Genomic DNA, 19,481 nt, shown 5'->3' with positions numbered 1-19,481 from the left:
GGAAGTGCAGAAGCTCCAGACCGGCAGAAGTGAAGGGAATGAGGGGCTGGAAAGCAGCGAGGCTCCGCAGCCTGGCCTGAGCACACGACACAGCTGCCTCCAGGCAAGACCAGGCAGACAAGAGCAAGGTAACGCGATAAAAGGGTGGAGGGACAGCCCTGCCCAGGGCATTTCTTTCCTAAAGGTGTCTGAAGAGGCAGGGAACGAGGCCAAAAATCCCTCGCCACTTACCACCTTTAAGTGGTCAAGGGGAGGTGACACTCGCTGCTGTCTCTCCCTTGCCCTCGCACGCTCTCCCCTTTCCGCCCTGTACCATTTTTTCACCCACACACCTCAAAGCCCTGATCAAGCTACCAAACGCGGCAGGCGAGCCGGCTGCCGCCCTCACACTGTAGCTCCAGCCCGGGGCACTCTCCTTCACCCACCGCCGCCGCGCAGGCGGCCTCCCCACACGAGAGGCGCGTGCTCTACTCGCGGCCCGACCCGACGACGTGGCAGCACTGCCGGCGGACAAGCGGAAGGGGAGAAGAACAAACGAACGGACGGACGGACTCCCCTCCCCGGGCGCGAGTGCCGCACGGGGGAGGGGCAGAGCGGTGGGAGAAGCCGCGGTCCTCCCGCGCCCCCCAACGGCGGCGGCGGCCGTGGACGCGCAAGAACACGAAGAGATGAGCGAGCTGCCACGCGGATGGGATCGCGCAGTGGGCAAGGGTTAAATGCGCGTGCCGGGGAAGGCCACGCCCTCAGCGCTCACCACCCAATGAGCAGGCGGCAGTGCGGTGCTAGCCCTGCCCCGCTGCAGGGGTGCGCAGCGCGGGGCAGCGCGATGGTGCCGGCGGCAGAGCGGGGTAGCGGCCTCCCTTGCGCGCGGCCGACGGCTGCCTGCGGGCCGCGCGGCTGAGCGCGCGCCGGGCTCCCGCCGGTTGACGAGGTGAGGGGGGGGCGGGCGGGCCGGGCGCCGTGGCGAGCGGCGCTGAGGGGGCGGTGACGGGCCCCGGGCTGGGCTGTCGGGGGGGGGGGGGGGGGGGGGGAGGCCGGCGGGCAGGCCCCTGAAGGTAGCGCCCCATCTAGGGAGGCGACGTGAAGGAAGGTGCCTCCCTGCGGTGACGGGGCGGAGGAGGTGGCCGGGGCGGTGCGTATCACCCCGGCGGCGGCGAGAAGGGTGCCCGCAGGAGCCGCGGTTGCGAGGACAGCAGGTGCCTGGCTGCCCGCCTGGGAAGGAGAGGCTCGGAAGGAGGGGTCTTCTTGGAAGACAGCGAGTACTTCAGAGCCCCAACGGAGGGAGCAAGGTGCCTTCTGGAGGGGGGAGCTGCTCGCTGCTCCCCACCCATCCGCCTTCTGCTCCTTGTAACGGGGACTTCCTGGACTGACGTCGCGGTTCTCTTTAGTCAGAACTAGGTTAGTAGAGATCTAGAAAGCCATGCTTTGGACGTGGTAACTTGTTGCTAAAGTCTTTGGAATGAGGAAAGAGATTACCGAGATCTTTCTTCCCTCTCACCTGTGCAGTGGCTTGTTTAATGCTGTTATTGGCCACCTGTACCGGAATACCTTGCTTTTGTTGTCTGTGGTTTTGGATAAAACAACCAAGAGTTTTTGACGGAAAAAGTTCCTCTCTAAAGAAATGCTTACAGCATTAGATATTAAAAATAAAACAATTTGAAAGTAAAAAATATAATCTGTGCTTAGTTGACAGGAAACTGCAGCGGTTCACAGTAATCCTTGATGCAGGCAACATTAACAAATGTACTGTTTTGCATATAGCTTTGTTTTAGAAGCATATGAATATTTACATATAAAGCTTCTAGAAATAATGGGACTTGGTGAGCAGGAGACCTTTCTTGGGCACTGCACAGTGAGCTATGTTTTCTACGTTTTGACTTTAATTATTCTGATGCGTTGCTTGACTGTTGAGGATATGGTAGTAGAGATCAATTTTGTTGCTAATTATGCAGCTCTCAAAGGACATTTGCATTCTGTTTCATGCTGAGGCCTCAGAGCTTCCCCCTCACTTTGTAAGTAAGAGATACAAGGAAGAGCCAGCTGTGTGTGTTGGATAGCCATATTTCTCCTAGTTAATTTATTAAATCTTAAAGTGATTATGGAGTGACACTGGGGAAAAACATAGATAAAAATATCTAGAGTTATGTCTCGTATTCTGTAAATTTCAAAGTCCAAGATTTGGGGTTTTTTTTTTGTTGAATGTGTTTTCTCTTGGAACAAGTTCAAAAAGTTACATGGTCTGATTTTGCTTAAAAGTATTAATTTTAAAGGTGGTTGGGTTTTGGTTTTTTTGAGGGGTGGGGATGGGGCAAGCTCCAGTATCATATATTCCTATTGCATTCCCCAAGTTTGCTTTGGCTTAGGAAGGTGACCTTAACCCTTGTTGGAACAGCTAGCTGAGTGAGAACGGTATTTTAACGTGTTAAAAGGCTCATCACCAGGACCGCACAGAGGCACAGCGGGGTGAGGGGACCCCATTAATCTCATCAGAGGAAGCAGCCCCTGGTTCTGTCACTGGAGAGCCACCCCATTGCCCAGGTGTGACACGCATCAAGATACGTCAACAGAAAGGTTCTCTGGAACAGCTTACAAGATTGAGGGAGGTCACTGGCTACGGAATATGGGACGTATTATGGGATGCAGGAGAAGAGCATCTTGTGACTGTACAAATCTTATTAGGGGATGCTTAGGGGAGGGACTAAAAGGAGGGAAGAAGGTGGTTTGAGGAAGAACAAGTGTGGGGAAAATAGAAGGATAAAGGGATTAAGGGCCTGGTCAATTGTAAACAAGTGGCTTGTTTGGCCATGCCCTGTGCCAGATTACCCACAGCCTGTCCTCTTTTCTCATTAAGTTCCATTTCTAACTGTTTTCCTGGATGAGGGGACTCTGCTGTATTCATGTGTGCATACCGAGGTCTAAGTGCCAGCAACTGGGGTAGTACCATAAGTTATAGGGACTTCTGCTTCTGGTGTGCCAGCAACTGGTGAAGCTGGAGTCAGTGACAGTCTAAACGCCAGCAACTGGAGTGGAGACCATAAGTCATAGAGGCTTCTGTGTCTGGAGTGCCAGTAACCGGGGAGATTGGAGTGCATGCGTATTATCTTGGCTAGTATGCCAGCGTGTGGTTGCTAGTGAATATCATGCAGGGCTAGCCAGTGAGTAGGATGAGAGGCTTGGGAGCCAGGTTTTGAGGCAGCTGTAACTGTGGGACAGGTCCTAGTGAGATCAGAGGGTCTTCAGTGTGGCAATACCAGTGTCCAGGAGGTCCAGGCCAGCTGCTGGAGGGACTGTATGATCTGGGGGTTGTTTTGGAGGCTCATTTGCCTGTGTATCTCTGTGTGAGGCAACTGGAGACAAAAGGATCCAAGGGCCAATTACTGAGGTGACTGAATGTCTAAGGCTCTATGCTGGTTATGGAGCATGGTATGCCTGTGGGGGGCTGTATGTGTGTGTGTATCTGGGTGACGAGGTCTGTACCAGCAACTGGAGTAGCGCTCTGGGGAAGCTGAGGATTCAGCGTTGGTTCCTGGATAGATAGAGTGTCTGAGGCCAGTTACTGGAGGGATCCACACTGTATGTATGTATATTTCCCATTAACGGACTTTCGTCCTGGTCAGCTAGGGAGAGGAGCAGCATAAGGCCAGACCATGTTTGTATTTGCATGAACACTGTTTTTTAGCTGTGTTGATCTTAATCTATATGGTCAGCCATGTGTATATGCATGTTTGCATAGGCAAGTACGGGAATACATCTTCAGTCTTGTCACTGGCTGGACCTGGGGACGTGGAGGTGCAACAGTCTTGTCTCCATTAGGCTGCCAGGTTCAGCAGCCCCTAACACAGAAAAAATACTTTTTCTGTAAGTTTGAAGATGCAGAAATGATTGACTCACAAAACTTAAATTTGGAGGCAGACCTACAATGACTGTTAAGTTGTGGTAGAATTTTAAAACTTTTGTTGGTGTGGTTGATGTGAATAGGGCTACCTGCATGAATATCTAAATAGATATATTTGTTTAAGCTGCCATGACAGAGTAGTGGAGCATAAATTAAATTTAAACCTAGGCTTTTGTTGTAGGTGAATTTTTAAATAGTGTCTGTTTTTGAACTTGAGTAAAAATAGAAATAGGAATAAAAAATTGGGATCTTTTAGTGACCTGGTAGGTTTTGCACTTACCTTTTCCCTCTCTGTGTGTCATAGAATCATAGCATCACAGTATGGTTTGGGTTGGAAGGAACCTTTGAAGGTCACCTAGTCCAGCTCCCTGCCATGAGCAGGGGCATCTTTCACTAGATCAGGTTGCTCAAAGCCTCATCCAGCCTGGCCTTAAACACTTAAATGTTTTGCATGTCTTGCCCCTGAATAAATCCCGGTATAGCAAAGAATGCCAACAAAGAGTCTGAGTGGGGATGGTTATCATAATAAGAACTAACCTTCCTTTTAGACATTTTCTGGTTCTAGTCTAATGCTATAGCATTCAGTTATTTTTGCTGGCAAGTTAAAAGACTACTTATGTCGAATATCAGGATAATAGAAAGAATGAAGATTTCTGTCCTGTTGTCCTGGAGTTTATAAATATATGGATACCCTCACATGTATATAGTTGTCCAATCTGTTGATATAAAATTGATAGAAGCAGATTATTTTAGACTGAAAACTGTAACTAGAGGCATTTCATATCAAATATGAAGTACTGCTTCAGCATCTGTCCCTGCCTGCTCCCAGAAATCCTCTTTGCTTGTGGAATACTGCCAAATCAACTTCTGTTTTCCAAATGTGATAAATGTGCTTTTTTCTCTTTTAACATTTCCAATACACATAAAGTTTTTTTCCTGAAGAATCTGATTTAACATAATTCCATAGTTTAATAAACAGCAGTTATTTTCAAGTTATTTTCTTTTTTTTTCTCTCAAAGCAAGAGTAATTTTAACAGCTGTTAGAGCAGATAACTGAAATTGTATGGCAAAGAGACACCTAATACTGAAAAGTGGAACAATTGAGACTTTTCCTTCTAGAAAATGCTGTAGCTGTACTGTGTGCATGCATGGATTTTTATTTTTTACCCCTTTTAATATGCTGAAGGAAGGCACTGTTTTATTCTGTCCCTTTCCCTTTGTGTATTGCAAATTTTGAGGGGCCTTTATGGTGATGGGGAAAGTGAAAACAAAAAAGTAATAATTTAGGCACCGTGGATACTTTTCAGTGTCAGACTGCTTGTGCATATAGGCTTTTCCTTAAATGTTTTGGGTTTTGCCTTTTTTTGCCTTTTTTTTTTTTTTTTTTTTGAAGGCACCTGATCTAAGTCCTGGTGTTTTCTTCCCAAGTTAGTGGCATATAAGAGAATAGAAATAAAGCTGGAAATCAAGTTATTTTTTCAAGGCCTGAGTCACAAATGATAATGCAGTCAATTTTAGACTTCAAGATGTGATGTCTAAAGGCAATCATTAGTCTTCACCAAGATGTAGTACTGAATTGAGGGAAGATGATGTATGATTAAAAAATTGTATAATGTGCTTTTTCATATGAAAGAACTATATCTCCTTATCAACCACAGTTATAATGATGTGAATTTGATAGAACTGTTAAGTTTCTGGATTTTTATTTTGTGCTTCAAGTTGTGTTTCTAGTTTTCTTTCATTTTTCTAGCAGTGTGGAAAGAAAAGCATATCACGTTAGAGCTCCTTCACTCTCATATTATCTAGATCTGCATGTGTGCAGTAAGTCTGATGATTTCTGAAAGTGCCAGCCTAACAGTATGCACGCTTGCTTTCTGTCCTCTCTGCTCTCCCTTCAGGAGAGAGCTCAGAGAGAAAGCTGGTATTTGGAGTGTGTGTTGCTGCAAAGTCATTCGTGCAGCTTGCTTGGGGACAGTTTTTTCCAATAGATTCTGCACAGCCAATGGGAGAAATGTGTGCAGGCTAAATGAGTTGTTTTGGTGGCTGCAGCTCTTTTCTGATCAATGGTTTTCATCAATGCTCTGTTCATTCCATAATTTTCTCTTTTTGGTTCCCTGACTAACTAAATTGGGTTCTGCCCATTGACATTAAGAATGATCCTAATGGAGGGAACATCATCAACTTGTTTGTAAGGTTCTGGCTTGAATCCAGTATGTATTTAACAGTCAATGTTTTTGTAGTTTAATCATGAGTTATTAGACAATATCTCAACCCTTTGCAAAGATGAAAAGGTCTGAGGCCTCAACAGCCTGAAATTGGTTTGCAAATATTTAATATATAAAAATTCACACTTGACTTTATGCAGGCATAGATGCTGGTTTTGTTACATTTTATAAAAATGGTCAGCCAAGTCCTTTATAGTTTTTGAGGAGCAAGAGTGTGGCTGAAGTGAAGGTTTTGTATTTATTACTGGAATACAAGATTTTTCATGTGTAGAAGAGGCCTTGGGGCTGATGCATTTTCTTCTCCTCTTCCTCCAAATGCCTTTAAAAAAAAATGAGTATTTCTGTATGAAAATTCAGATGTTGTCTAATTCTTCCTTCTGGAAGTCTGTCCTCAGTACTTCCTAAAAGTGGAAGGAAAACTGCCCTACTTTGAGCATAGATTTGCTTTTATGACTCTTCAAAATCTGCTTGCGTTTGACATCTGTTGAAGAATTGCTGTAATATATCTACTCTTGGAGTTTAAGTACATCTCATGACCATATTGTATCTTTACCTGTAGATTGCCTTTGATCATCATCTTTTAACTTCGTAAAAGACTTAGGTATTACATTTTGAAGCACAGATTTCTTAGGATGAAGAGAACAAAGAAGTGAACATATATTACAGTTTTATAATTAAGATATTGCACTTTAAATGTATACAAACTTGTATAATTAATGTATAAATATAACGGATGCTTTTGTATGTACAGTAGCTATGGTGATTTATGACTGTCCTTTATAATTTTAAGCTAAAGAATATACAGTAGGCCTTTTGCACTGAATTTATCAATGGTTGTACAGTTTTATATAAATATTTGCATTGTTCTTGTACTTAAACTTTCATGCAAGGCTGGGGGAGCTGAATCTGAGCTAGAACTGAGATCTCTACTTCCAGAGATTTAGTCCTTGATTTCTTCCTATAGTTTTAGATTTGATTTCTGTGTTAAGCGGCTTTAACCTTAAAGTATTTTTCATTTGGTTTTGACAGTGTATTACCTTCAGGAGATGGCCTCTTCTAAGTCTTTGATGAACCTTCTAACCTTCACTTTTGGATCAGCAATAGGATTTTTTGTATGCTATCTTCTGTTTAGCATTATACTAGAAGAACAGGTTAAGATCCAGCCTCATATCCTTCACAATGATCCACATGGTCAACACTCAGCAGATACCGATAACAATGAGCTGCAAGGACAAATGAATTTCAATGCAGACTCTGGACAGCATAAAGGTATTTTGTTAACGCCTCACTAATTATATAATATGCTTCCTTTTCATGCATTGCAATGCCAAGAATTTGTATGAATCCTTTTCTTTCTCTTTCCTCATGTTCAGGCTACATCTAAATAACTTTTTTCTCCTGAGGTCTCCTGAATGGTGGTTTTCTTTGCTTACATTTTTATTACAGTAGTGATTTTTTTCCTTAGAGCCCAAGTGTTTGTCCAGCTTCTGTATCCAGACTTGTTTGGAGCAGGAGCTTCTCAAATGAACTACTGACATCAAATGGTGGTTTTGCTAAGCAGATATATTTGCTAGCGTTGTAGATGTGACTGAATTGCTTTTTAGCTTTAAGAAGCTAATTTTGGACTACTTCTAACTTTTTAGCCTCTCAGATAAAGCTGAAAAAAAAATATTCACTTTTTGACATGATTAGTAAAACTTGGAATTGAGGTGGACATTGTTTGCCAAGCTGATTATGCAGCAGTCCAAACACAGATTGCTGTTCTCAATCAAAACCAGAGAAATTCTGTTGCACTCTGATTTTTTTTATTTTTTGTTATTTTTTTTTCAAAGAAGGTAGACCTTCTAATATTTCAGGCATACTTTTAAATTTGACATATCTCATGAAATGAGTTCATTCTAAATCCCAAACACAGATAGTGTCTGAGTTAGGACAGTTTGGATGAGAAAAAAATGCACTATAATGCATTTGCTGAAGATGTTAATAAGTAATTTGCTATTTAAACTGCAAACTTTGTAAGACAAGTTTGTGAGTGTTTCACATGCAGTTATAGAACATCTGATCTGTCGTTGCCTAAAGTGTGGGCAGGAATATTTTAGGACCAGTTATGCAGATCTCACTCTCCATGGAATATTCTTTTACATGAGTTAAAATCACTCTGTATGTACAAAGTGAAAATGTTTCTTTGAGGGAAATGAATGCTTTGGCAGCTTGGAAAACATCGTATTACACACCTCACATAACTGTATCTGTTTATTCTCTTGGATTGTCTGCAAATGAAAACATTTTATCACAACAATAATAATACTAGTTTCATGGTATCCTAACTTATTTAATCTGATTTTTTTACAAATAATCTTTAACTTGATTTGGTGATAAATTCTTTCTTTCTGGCTTATCATCTGCTTTTTCCTTCAAAAATATGGTGTTATTCTAGAAATATTTATTAGGTTTTGTTAGTTAACATGAATATATATAAAAACAGAGCTTATTAGCTTTTTGACCTTTCTGTGTTGTAATCATTATGTTCATTGTGAATGGTAAAAAATATTCAGCTTTTTAATTTTCATTAGTCCTCCAATACCATAAAGAAGTTGCTTCTGAACAGTTTTTATGTAGAAATCAAACTTTTCTAAAGCCACACTTCCCTGAACAGATACCCATTTTGATATGGCTCTTATGCTTGCCTTTATCCTGTGAAGATGAAGTAGCTTTAAGAATTTTAGTTTCTTGGTTTGGGGAGTCTTGTTTTCTTCCGAAATCTAACATTAATTTCATTAACTGGTACATTTGGAAGCAAGTGCCTCTTCTCTGTCTGCATGTCTTTTCTGATGTAGAAACAGAATGCCTGGGGGGAGGTTGCTCTTACGTTCGTTTTGCAATCAAGTCTAATATTGTTTTGGAACTTTCCTCTTTTTTTAGATGAGAATAAAAATATTGCAGAGGGACTGTATCAGAAGGTGAAAATACTGTGTTGGGTCATGACTGGACCTCAAAATCTAGAAAAGAAAGCCAAGCATGTTAAGGCCACTTGGGCCCAACGTTGTAATAAAATACTTTTTATGAGCTCTGAGGAAAATAAAGACTTCCCAGCTGTGGGGCTAGAAACCAAAGAAGGCAGGGACCAGCTGTACTGGAAGACTATTAAAGCTTTTCAGTATGTATATGACCATTATTTTGATGATGCTGATTGGTTTATGAAAGCAGATGATGACACATATGTTATATTGGACAATTTGAGATGGCTTCTTTCAAAATACAGTCCTGAACAACCAATATACTTTGGAAGAAGGTTTAAGCCTTATGTGAAACAGGGCTACATGAGTGGAGGAGCAGGATATGTTCTGAGCAAAGAAGCTCTGAAGAGATTTGTTGCTGCATTTAAAACGAACAAATGCTCTCACAGTTCCTCAATTGAAGACCTCGCACTAGGAAAATGCATGGAGATCATTAATGTGGAAGCAGGAGATTCTAGGGATACAAGTGGTAGAGAAACCTTTCATCCCTTTGTTCCAGAACATCACTTAATCAGAGGATACCTACCAAAAACATTCTGGTACTGGAATTATAATTATTATCCTGCTGTAGAGGTAAGTCCTTAGAAACCTGGTGCCCATTTTATGAAGTATATCTTATGATGTGTATGAATGTGTATGATGCATGAATTAGCAGTTGAATAGCAGCTCAATATATTTTAGAAAAGAAGATTTTTTTTTGTTGTGATACCCTGTGATACACCTGTGTGTAGATTTGTTGAATACACTAGTCATCAACTAGAAGTTGATGCTAAGAACTTAATGTGCCAGAAGAGCTAGTGAATCTTAAATTATTGTTGCAGTTTTGCTATGTTCTGTGGACAGCAAAATTGATGAAACCTTTATGACACGTTTGGTTCTGTTTTGTTCCATCATATCTCACACACAGTGTCCCTAGCTTCTCCTCCAGCCACCCAACTACCAGTGTGCAGTGAGAAGTGAGACCAGTGTGGTTCATTCCAGCCATGTGTGCTGACTGTACAGAGCTGGGTCAAACATATGGCTTAGTTACAGTAAAGCCTACTGAAAGGGAAGGTGGCACTGATACACATTTATCTTCTGCCCAACAGCAAGCTTTGCATAAAACCTGTAGAAATAGAAGTAATTTTGAGACTTGCTGATGATTGTAGTTGGCTAACATTGGCTAAGAGATTCCCAAGTTACTGGAGGGGCTGGTGGGTAATGGTATGTGTGACTGTACTGCCTGGTAGTTTTTTTCCCTTCAAATGGAAGTGCACTGCAATATACTTCCCTTATCACTGATAACTGTGTGCAATGTTGCCTGGCTTGAATGCTGGTAACTGCCCTGCCCTCCCCTAATTTTTTTATTGAAGGTTGTTAAAATGTACTTGTAAGTGAATTCCATTGAAAAGATTACAGAAGAGTGAACGTTGCCTAGAAGTGAAATAAAAGCATTACCCAAACAAGGAAATATGATTAGATTTCCTTATGTAGTTGTATTGGACTCTTGTCTACCTTCTGTTGAAATGGAGGCAAGCACAAGAGCTAGCAAAGCTAATTTTTTAAAAAAATTTTTTGTTGTAGTAACAAAAATAGCATTTGCAAGCTGAAACATTCTTACTGCAAGAACTTCAGATGGTCATTTGTGTTCCACATCTGTAATCTCCAGTTTAAAAAAAAAAAAAAGGGAGAGGGGGAAGGGAGCAGGACACTACTTGAAATTAAAGCGATCTGAAGGTATTCTGCATTGTAAACTTCGATGATCATATAATCTGTGATGTGGCTTCTTTTTTAGGATTATAATCTCACTTTTAAAGGTATTATTTTTCAGCAAGCTTTGAGATCAGCATAAGTGACCAAAATCAAGGACAGGATGTGGGATTTTTTGCACATAAAGCTGGGGCGAAAAAAAAAGTCTAGTTCTTCAGTAGACTCTTTTCATTGTAAAGCATTCACTTTTATACTTGCATTCAGTGGCTGGAGCACTTCTGTAGCTTAAACCAGCTATGATACTGTATTTAGTGTGTCAGGATGCAGCAGCGTTAGCTATGGTTGCAGTTCACGGGTGGCTGAGCTGTGGACAGTTACATCCATAACTGACGCAGTGCTGGTGGGGATCCATAATGGAAATTGTATATTTGATTCTGCCTTATCGTATTTGTGTTCAGATAGAAACTACTTCGTCTGGTATCAAAACCAAGCTATATTGGTCAAACTTTGTAAGTTTTGAAAGGATAACAATTATGTAACAATTGTTCTGTCTCTTTACATGTTGAATCTTACTTCTCATTGGAGGCAGAATTTTAGCAGCTCTGCACTCAAACCTGATGACTCCCCCTTCCCCCCAAAAAACCCTCACCCTGTCTTCCAAAATATATAATTGTGAACACACATGCAGAGGTGTATGCACACACGCATGTTTGGCTTGTATACTCTGGATGGATGCTGTCATGAGTAACAAGCATGTATTGCTTCATATATAACTGCAATACATTTACACCTGCTTGCTGCTGCTTGGCTTTGTTTAAACACCAACATAAAAAAGTATGGAAAAGGAAAAAACCCTCTGACATTAATGAGCGCAGCTAGTTTTTTCACTGGCTTGATTACAGAAGCAAAAGACTTTGTCCAACTTTATTTTTGAAAGATGTTTTCCAGGTATATCTGATACATTTTACTTGCCTAACACTAAGTTTTGAAGTATATGAATGGCTGATGATAGTCAATTTCTTACCATGAAGTCAAGTATTTGTTTGAATTCTTCCTGGATCTTTAATCCAGGGTGTGCCTTGCCATTCTTGATGATTATTTTGACTTTTTTTGTATTTTAGGGTCCCGGATGCTGCTCTGATCTAGCAGTTTCATTCCACTACGTTGATTCCGTGACTATGTATCATTTGGAATATTTGATTTATCATCTCCGTCCATATGGGTATTTGTATCGGTACAATCCTGATTCAGCAAAGAATCCAGAAGAGCAAAGCAAAAATGAAGCACTGGAAGATAATCAAAAGCTAAAGCAAAAAATTTCTGAGAATTAATTGGACTTTGAAGAGAACGAAAAGAAGCCAGCACAATGAATAAGAGTCTCCTCAAACTCCTGCATGAAGCTTGTGGACTAAAATTAGTCACGGTGATTCTTATTTCAAAAACCATGTTGGCAGTACTTCCTGTCTGTGTACAACAGAGTCTGGTGCTGGCTCTGACTGTTTGGGATTGTGTGACCTTGCAGCCCTGCTCATGAAGATTTGGGGCCCTAAAGCTGTGAAATAGGAGGTTGTTCTGGTACACTAATATCTGGAAGAATTTGTATAAAAACAATAGTGGACGGGTTCAAAGATAATCATACAGTATTTCTGTTCCTTTTTCTGTTCTCCTCTATTTCCTTCCAGATGTTCTGTTAGGTCAGTTCTAATATCAGAAATTGGATGCTGCTCAGTCAAATACTTCATAATGTCATTCTCTAGTATTCTCAATAACCCGAAGTTACTTTGTGTAACTTGCCCTGTAAGGAAGGGAAAGGCATGAAAATAGAGTCTCAAGTCCGCTTTGCCTTAGCGGCAGTCTGGTTATTATGAACAGGGAGAGATCCACCCAAAAGTTTAACCTGAATTGTTTCAGAAATTGAATTCACTGCTATGAATTATTTTTAAAATTTTTAAGTCTCTATTGTACAAAACAATACAAAGTTGGATCACTACTCTTTTAGGGAGAAACCCAGAAATAGTTACTATTGGTTAAATTGCTGAGGTGATGCAAGCTGCTAACATATTTGCCTGTGGCTTTTGTTTTTTTGGGTTTTTTTGTATTAACTTTCCCTGTTGGTTGAATGGATATAAAAATTCATCTCAGAATTTCTCAGCATTAGGTAGATACTTTTTGAAATAGAAGTCTCTCTTCCATCGCACCTTCCATATAAAACAGAAAGAATAGTATCTTAGCAAAGTTACAATGGCATTATAATGATTTGGTTTTAGCCAGTATTATAATTAGTTTGTTTCCATTTAATTTTCACATCACTGTACTTTGAGATTGTGGAGTTACCTTCTTCATTAAAATTTTACAGATAAAAACAAGTCCTATTTTAAAACTACAGCAAAGCTGATTTGGCTGCTTCTCTACACATTTAGTTTATTTGGCTAAAGTACTTAATTTTAATTTTCCAAACAGTTTTTTTCCCTCCATTTTTTCAAAATTTTGCCTATCTGCTTCTTATTACCTTTATTCTGAAAAAGTGTTAAATTATCCTCATTTCACTCTTTCTGAAGCTGAAGTATATAGTTATTCAGGTAAGCCAGCCTGAATGCGGGAATCTCTCAAAGTGCATTGACTTTCTCTACTACTTTATGAATATCTCTGCCTCTTAACTGAAAACACTTTCTTGATGTGGGACAAAAATAGGTGTTTTAATTACAGAAAAATTTTCAGAGGCCAAGCCTATGTTTTATATAGTTAACGTAAAACTTTCTGATTTTTCTCTTTTTCAAATTGTGTGAATAGCAGTATGGGGGATGAGGTTAAGCTTGACATGTAGTGTGTCTTTATTCCACACTTGAACAAAAGTTTCTTCATCTTTTTATCACTTTTCACCTTCATCATATTGATGAACTTGGACATAACCTAATTACCTCCAGTCATTGTTTTGGAAAGGGCACATACTGGTAGCAGACAGCCTTATTTACTACTGCTGTCCTTCAGGATGTTCCTGAAAGAGGATGTTACCAGAAAGTACTGGAATTTTTTTTCCAAAGATAATTCTTGTACAGATTGGGGTTCTATCTGTTGTCCAACAGTAGAGAGTCATGACTTCCTTTCTGACCATTGTTCTGCAGCATGATGGCAATTACTGGTAAATCTTCATGGAGTTGAAGTATTACATGCGTCTTCTCTGCCTGAGTATAGGCTGGGCTTGTATATGAAGTATTAGTTAAACGAATAGTTCCCCTAACGATAGGGTTAAATCGGTTCGTCTTTTATGAGCAAGACTGCCTCTGAAGTACTGAAGGGACACAAGCTTTATTTTATCTTAATTGAATTAAGTAAAAAAGTTATAACTGCACTTGTTTAAAAAAGGAAAAAGTCTCCAGTTTGCTGTAGCCAGAGGGATGCTTGTCCAGAGGAGAATGGATGGTGCCATGCTGAGAGGTGCTTCCTTCTGTGAGCTAAATGTTCATCCCCTGTGCAACACAAAATAATAATATTGTGAAATTCATATAGTATTGATAACTCCAGTGGTATTGTTCAAACATGCAATTAAAATTTTCTGGAATACTTAAGGAAGTTATAAAATGAAATCAAGATCCCAACTGATTCTCTTTGTAAATTCAGCCCAGTGTAGAAGATCTACTGAACTACTGTACTGTTCTGCTTTATTACTGCTTTCTTCCTCAGTTCATCTGTGGGGATTTAAAGATTTTCTTCCACAACAGGCAGAACTAATCCTGCATATTTTCTGCAGATTTGTGTCCTATGTCTGCCCTGTGAAGTAACATCATTTCCTCTGCATTTTCCTTACTATCCGGACTATCCTGTCTTTGGGTTTTCAATTTCATCGTGCATAAGTCTCAGGTGGACAAGAGGAAGCAGGTAGTGAGATATTTGAGCTCCACACAGGTCAGTTGCTGAGGTGGCAAGTCAAACCAGCCCCTGCTGAGCTCAAGGTGAAGCCTTTTCTCAGCAGCAGTTCTAATTCTTCTCTGCTGCCCAGCTGTGGCTGGTGGGTTTAGCAGAGTGGGGCAGGGATGCCCCTTTCCACAAAACATGCAGGACCTCAGAGGGAACGGAGAAACAAAGGAACAAGTTGGTTCCTTGAGGGAATAAGGCAAAGAGCACACTACCTTGTGATAAATGGGTGGCCTGTCTGGAGAAACAAGAGTAGCCTTTTCTTCAAACATCCGTTCTTGCTTTGTTTTAAAGTGTCCTTGCTCTTAGGCCTCTGAATCTATTTCTTTTGCCTTTCTAACAGCATTGCAAAGATTTTTTTTTTTTTTTTTCTTTTCAGACAAGCTAGAAAAGTATTGGGGTTTATATTCTGTGATTGTTTTTCTGTGTTGAATTGTATTGCCGTAACAATGAGTTGATACCTCTGAAATAATTGGTTTGTATCTCACTCTCTTCAAAAGCTTCAGTAGTCATGGTGGGAATGTGAACAGTTAGTATAATTTTCATGTACAATATTACACTACTATTAGTATTTTTTTATTTCACTCTCAGGTCTTTGTGCTTTGAGAAAGTATTTATTGAGTTTGAGTATTTCTGCAGCCCAAGGAGGCTCCTGTACTTCAGGTGGATTGACCCGAAGCACAGCAACACAGGCTCGCTTAGGCTGTACCGGTTATTGCTCTGTGGTTTGGTTTTGTTTCTAAAAGAAGTTTCTTAATTTTATAAAACCTGAAAGCTTTCATTGGCACTATAGTGATTTAAATGATCCATCTGAAAATTTTGAACTAGTTTTCTTGAAATTACTAGGCAGCAGGTGTTTGCAGTTGGATGTGGGAATGTCACTTAGTGTCACAGAGTAACATTTAACCTTGTGTTAAGTAGTTTTTAGTTCAGAAGGAATGAGAATGCCAAGAAGTTACCTTCCGATCGCTGTTCTTAATCAAAGGACAGTATTAATCTTTGTTTGCAGAAGACGACCAGTTTTAATCTTCTTTCATGCACAATTATTTTTTGCTCTCTATATTGGTCTTATTTAAGAGGTTAAATGCTGGTGCCGTTAGCACCATGTCTCATTTTGCGGAAGCTTTTTTCCCAGTACCTTTTGCCTTTAAGGACACTCTTTCTTTTGCTTTGCTGGGGGTATATATTAAAAATCACTTTTTCTTCACATGTTGCCATTTGTTCTATTACGCTTCCAGGAGTATAAATTTTGGTGAGTAGCTGGTAGACCTCTTACAGTTTGCGATCTGAGCAGGGTGTTTTATCTTTGTACGACAGAAAAGTGCGAGTTATTTCTCTGATGTACCTGCTACTGATGTTGATAGTGCACGCACAGATGAAAATAGATCCCTCAATACAGGACCACTTGGAAAGGGAATTTTTGTCCTTTTTCTGTCAAGAAGAACTTCTGTGGAACTCCAAAAGTGTAATTTGCTTTGTTTTACCGTATTGTATTTAAAATACTCCACAAATGTTATTAATACTCTAAAAGAATTGAATATTGCTGCTGGACAGTATGCTTCACTTAAAACCTGTGAATGTTTCATTTTGCAATTCTAGGTAGTTGTGTCCCTAATGGCAGGTGTAAGTTGGTGACTTGTCTGGAATGATCACCATAAGGATTTATTTCTTAAATACCTTCTTTGAAGTGCCTTTGACCAATTTTTAGCATCAAAATTAAGTTGAGAATTGAATAAATAAAATAAGTTATCTCATACACAGTCCATGTTTCTCTTCATTTACCCCTCCTGTGTGCTAGTACTGTAGCATAGCAGCACAACTTAGACTAATAAAAACACTGATAGTTTTTTTTTCTTGAGTGGGTACAGGAAAGTCAAAAAGCTTCTCACGCTTGCTGTGTTTTCTGTTGTTATATTTATGCTGTGGACAAATAGCAAGCTACCTTAAAAACAAAGATGGTGGGGGTTTTAAGTGTAAAATTAATCATAAGTGCTAGTACTAGAGTCACATACGCAGGCTGTCGTTTCTGCATTGTCCTGATTTTTCTGTGTCTCCACCTTGTGACAGAATCCTGAGTGAAGGATTTATTTGAGTGCATCTCTTCTGAAAAACAAAAACCACAAAAAAACCTCCACAAAACCAAAAAGCCCCAAACCTGTTAAGACTTAAATGTTGTACTTTCTTACCCATCTTTATGCTATTCCTGGAGAACAATATTCAGCAGTAAAGAAGATTCCACTTGCGCAGATGGGCAGTGTCTTCACGAGGAAATGGTGGTGGTTGGATGTGGCAGACACCAAGCAGGGTACAGCTGTGTTTCATGACCTTACCTACTGCAATAGGTGCTGCTGATACTGTTAACCTGGATTAATTAACTATTTCATTGCTTTTGACTGGAGTGCAAGCATGTCTGCAAAGTGCTGGAAGTGTGTGACAACCAATTTAACTGTGCTCAAAAGCCAGAATATTTTCGCTGAAGGACAGCAGCCAATTGAACAGACGATAAAAATTCCTCTCCGAAGTTTCCGGCATAAGTTATGCTTTTATGTGACGCTCCTGTAACTTTCGGCTGTCGGGATCAAACTCGATCCAGCAAATTGCAGGGCAATGCGAGTACTGGAGCAGAACAAAAACTACAGCTACTACTCTGGAGAAAAACTAAGTCTGGGGTTGCTTTGCTTGCCCTTTTTTTTTTTTTTTTTTTTAAATATGTAACGGACTCTGTGTATTTGGTTACCCAAAGTTGTAGACACAAGTGAAATATCATTAAATGAAGTTAAGCTCTCATAACCGGCTCGCTTACAGAAAGCTTCACTGGCTCAAGGGGATTTCCCTATGGTTCTCTCTGCACCAGGGTGGACCAAAAAGAAATTTAAGTAAATATCTTACACCCAGGAACCGCTAAGGTTGCTCTAAGCTGTGAGGAAGGTAAGCCTGCATATTGCTGGTTCCAGCTCTCACCGCAAAAAGTTTAGCTGTCTTTCCTCATTTTTGATAATTTTCACTGGAGCAAGGCCCTTCCATGGGTTCCAGAAATCTGATAGAGATGCAGTCCGATGGCTGTGTGAGGAGTAAGTGAGAAAATCAGAGCCTTGCAGTGAGTGTCTTCGTTGTTCCACATGCACAGTAGTTAAAGATGGGCATGGGAAGCAGCTGGGTCATGGCATCTCACTTCCAGGCGATGGGGTGGTATTTGGCATTTATAAAGGAAAAGTGGTTATTTAATTCAGAGATACAGCCTGAGCTCTGCGGTTTTTTCAGCTTCCTAAGATATATTCCTGCAAGACTGCTTAAAGTGCCAATAAAAATAAATTGTAGAGATGCTCTCAACACTGGTTAGTCAGCAAAACGTGGCAGGGAGACTACTCCTAAGTGCGCTTTTGTTAATGCTGGCCTTCAGGTTTGATGTGGCTTTGAGCCATGACCCACACGTTTTCGTTTTAACTCTTCTTTCCAGACTCCCTCAGTGCCCTGTTCCATGTGTGTCACGCTCCTCTTTGGTGGTGAAGCTACAGGCCATGAAGTACAGTCCCTTCTTTCCTTCCGCCCCTACCAAATGCTCTTTGGTAAGCTTTGTTTTATTTAGGGAAGGTTGAAGCCTCGGGTGCTGGAGTCTGCACGGGTGCTGACCAGCACCTCACAGCCCAGTGTCCCTGTTCCACTTGGGGCTTCTCTGGCGTGTTAGCTCTTGGGATGAGAAATTGTTGCTTCTGTTGCACATTCAAGGTGTTACCTTCTTTGGAGCTGTGATTTGTCTTTTAAACAGATTCCCATCTTTTGCCCCCCCCTTCCTTTCCCTTTTTTCATCTTCCTGTCCATAGTTTCACCTTCTGCTCTGCAAAGGGCTTTTTAAGGAGTATGTGGTACTGGAGGGATCACTCATTTTCACGTTCCCAAGTGTCTGTGCATCCCTTCAGGGCTGTCTGTGAAGCGTAACACTGCCTTCAGTAAAGTTACAACATGTTTTAAAGTCAACCTAAACAAGTCACTACCAAAGCCAGAGTTGGAACCATGAATTTTCCAGCTGTCCACTGAGTGTTGCTACGGTCACAATCTTATTTTTCACTTTTGCACAGAGGTGGACAGTATCTCACCAAGCTGAGTGGCAATAGAGTTGCAAATTTAGATCTGAATAGAGATGGGAGTTTCACAGGAATGTTTGTTAAATAAAAAGTTGATGTGAGCAGCTTGCTTATTTCTTTTCATTGAAACTCTAAACCTTTGCTTGAGTAGGTACAGAAGTTTGCAGTATTGTTCTTCGGTTGTACAAGAGCAAACTATGGCACGTGTGAACCCATCGCTTCGGCATCTTCAAGTCAAAAAGGCTGGTTTGCTTCTTTGAATTTCTAACCTGGCTTCCAGGTTAGACTCCTTGCCCTCTTTTGATTTCTTTCCCCTCCTAGGATAAAATCCTAACCCACTGCAAGAAAAGGAGCTTTGTCAGTAACTTCAGTCACCTGAGGAACCAGATCAGCTTCGTCCTCCTGCTCCTGCTGCTTCCCGGCTCCACCCTGAGCTTTCAGTGATCCCCAGCAGCTCTGGATCATGCATGGTCCCAGGTAGTCAAGGGCTCCTCTAAGAACCGATCAGAAAGACTTAGAAATTAATGTGCATTAGGACCCTGCACCTTTAAAACCTTGGATTATGATTTTTATTTTTTCTTTCACTGTCCCACGTGAATTCTTACCTAGGAATCACCCGAATGTTGTACTGTTAAGTGTCGTCTTCCTGCTCCCTGCCTCT

General features: G+C 40.8%; 2 protein-coding genes across 6 annotated transcripts in view; one reads left to right on the top strand and one right to left on the bottom strand.

The window, feature by feature from the left end:
* ASNS (asparagine synthetase (glutamine-hydrolyzing)) overlaps positions 1–467 on the bottom strand; it is a 29,069-nt gene extending 28,602 nt beyond the window's left edge. For 2 of the 3 annotated variants that reach the window (XM_054815017.1, XM_054815016.1), the window contains exon 1: positions 333–466. The gene's annotated coding sequence lies outside the window, so the exon portion shown is untranslated. Of the gene's footprint in view, positions 1–332 lie in introns of all 3 variants that reach the window. The other variant, XM_054815019.1, reaches the window with a different exon arrangement.
* Positions 41–16,493, top strand: C1GALT1 (core 1 synthase, glycoprotein-N-acetylgalactosamine 3-beta-galactosyltransferase 1). Of its 3 annotated transcripts, none has more exons than XM_054815024.1 (4): positions 41–128; positions 7,150–7,389; positions 9,043–9,710; positions 11,948–16,493. In XM_054815024.1, exons 2-4 carry the CDS (start codon positions 7,167–7,169, stop codon positions 12,155–12,157), a joined length of 1,101 nt encoding a protein of 366 aa, XP_054670999.1. In that variant the 5' UTR covers positions 41–128; positions 7,150–7,166; the 3' UTR covers positions 12,158–16,493. The 3 variants fall into 3 exon arrangements, with proteins under 3 accessions (XP_054670999.1, XP_054670996.1, XP_054670998.1); XM_054815021.1 differs by lacking the exon at positions 41–128 and adding an exon at positions 781–931; XM_054815023.1 differs by lacking the exon at positions 41–128 and adding an exon at positions 1,118–1,398.
* The last annotated feature ends 2,988 nt before the right edge of the window (positions 16,494–19,481 follow it).

This window comes from Grus americana, chromosome 2 (assembly GCF_028858705.1).
Source record: "Grus americana isolate bGruAme1 chromosome 2, bGruAme1.mat, whole genome shotgun sequence".
NCBI classification, from domain to species: Eukaryota; Metazoa; Chordata; class Aves; order Gruiformes; family Gruidae; genus Grus; species Grus americana.
This window is presented reverse-complemented; position numbering and strand designations above follow the sequence as displayed.

Coding starts and splice junctions, on each gene's coding strand:
- C1GALT1 (XM_054815024.1), top strand. CDS start 7,167: ATGGCCTCTTCTAAGTCTTTGATGAACCTTCTAACCTTCACTTTTGGA. Junction 7,390..9,042: donor AGACTCTGGACAGCATAAAG/GTATTTTGTTAA, acceptor CTCTTTTTTTAG/ATGAGAATAAAAATATTGCA. Junction 9,711..11,947: donor ATTATTATCCTGCTGTAGAG/GTAAGTCCTTAG, acceptor TTTGTATTTTAG/GGTCCCGGATGCTGCTCTGA.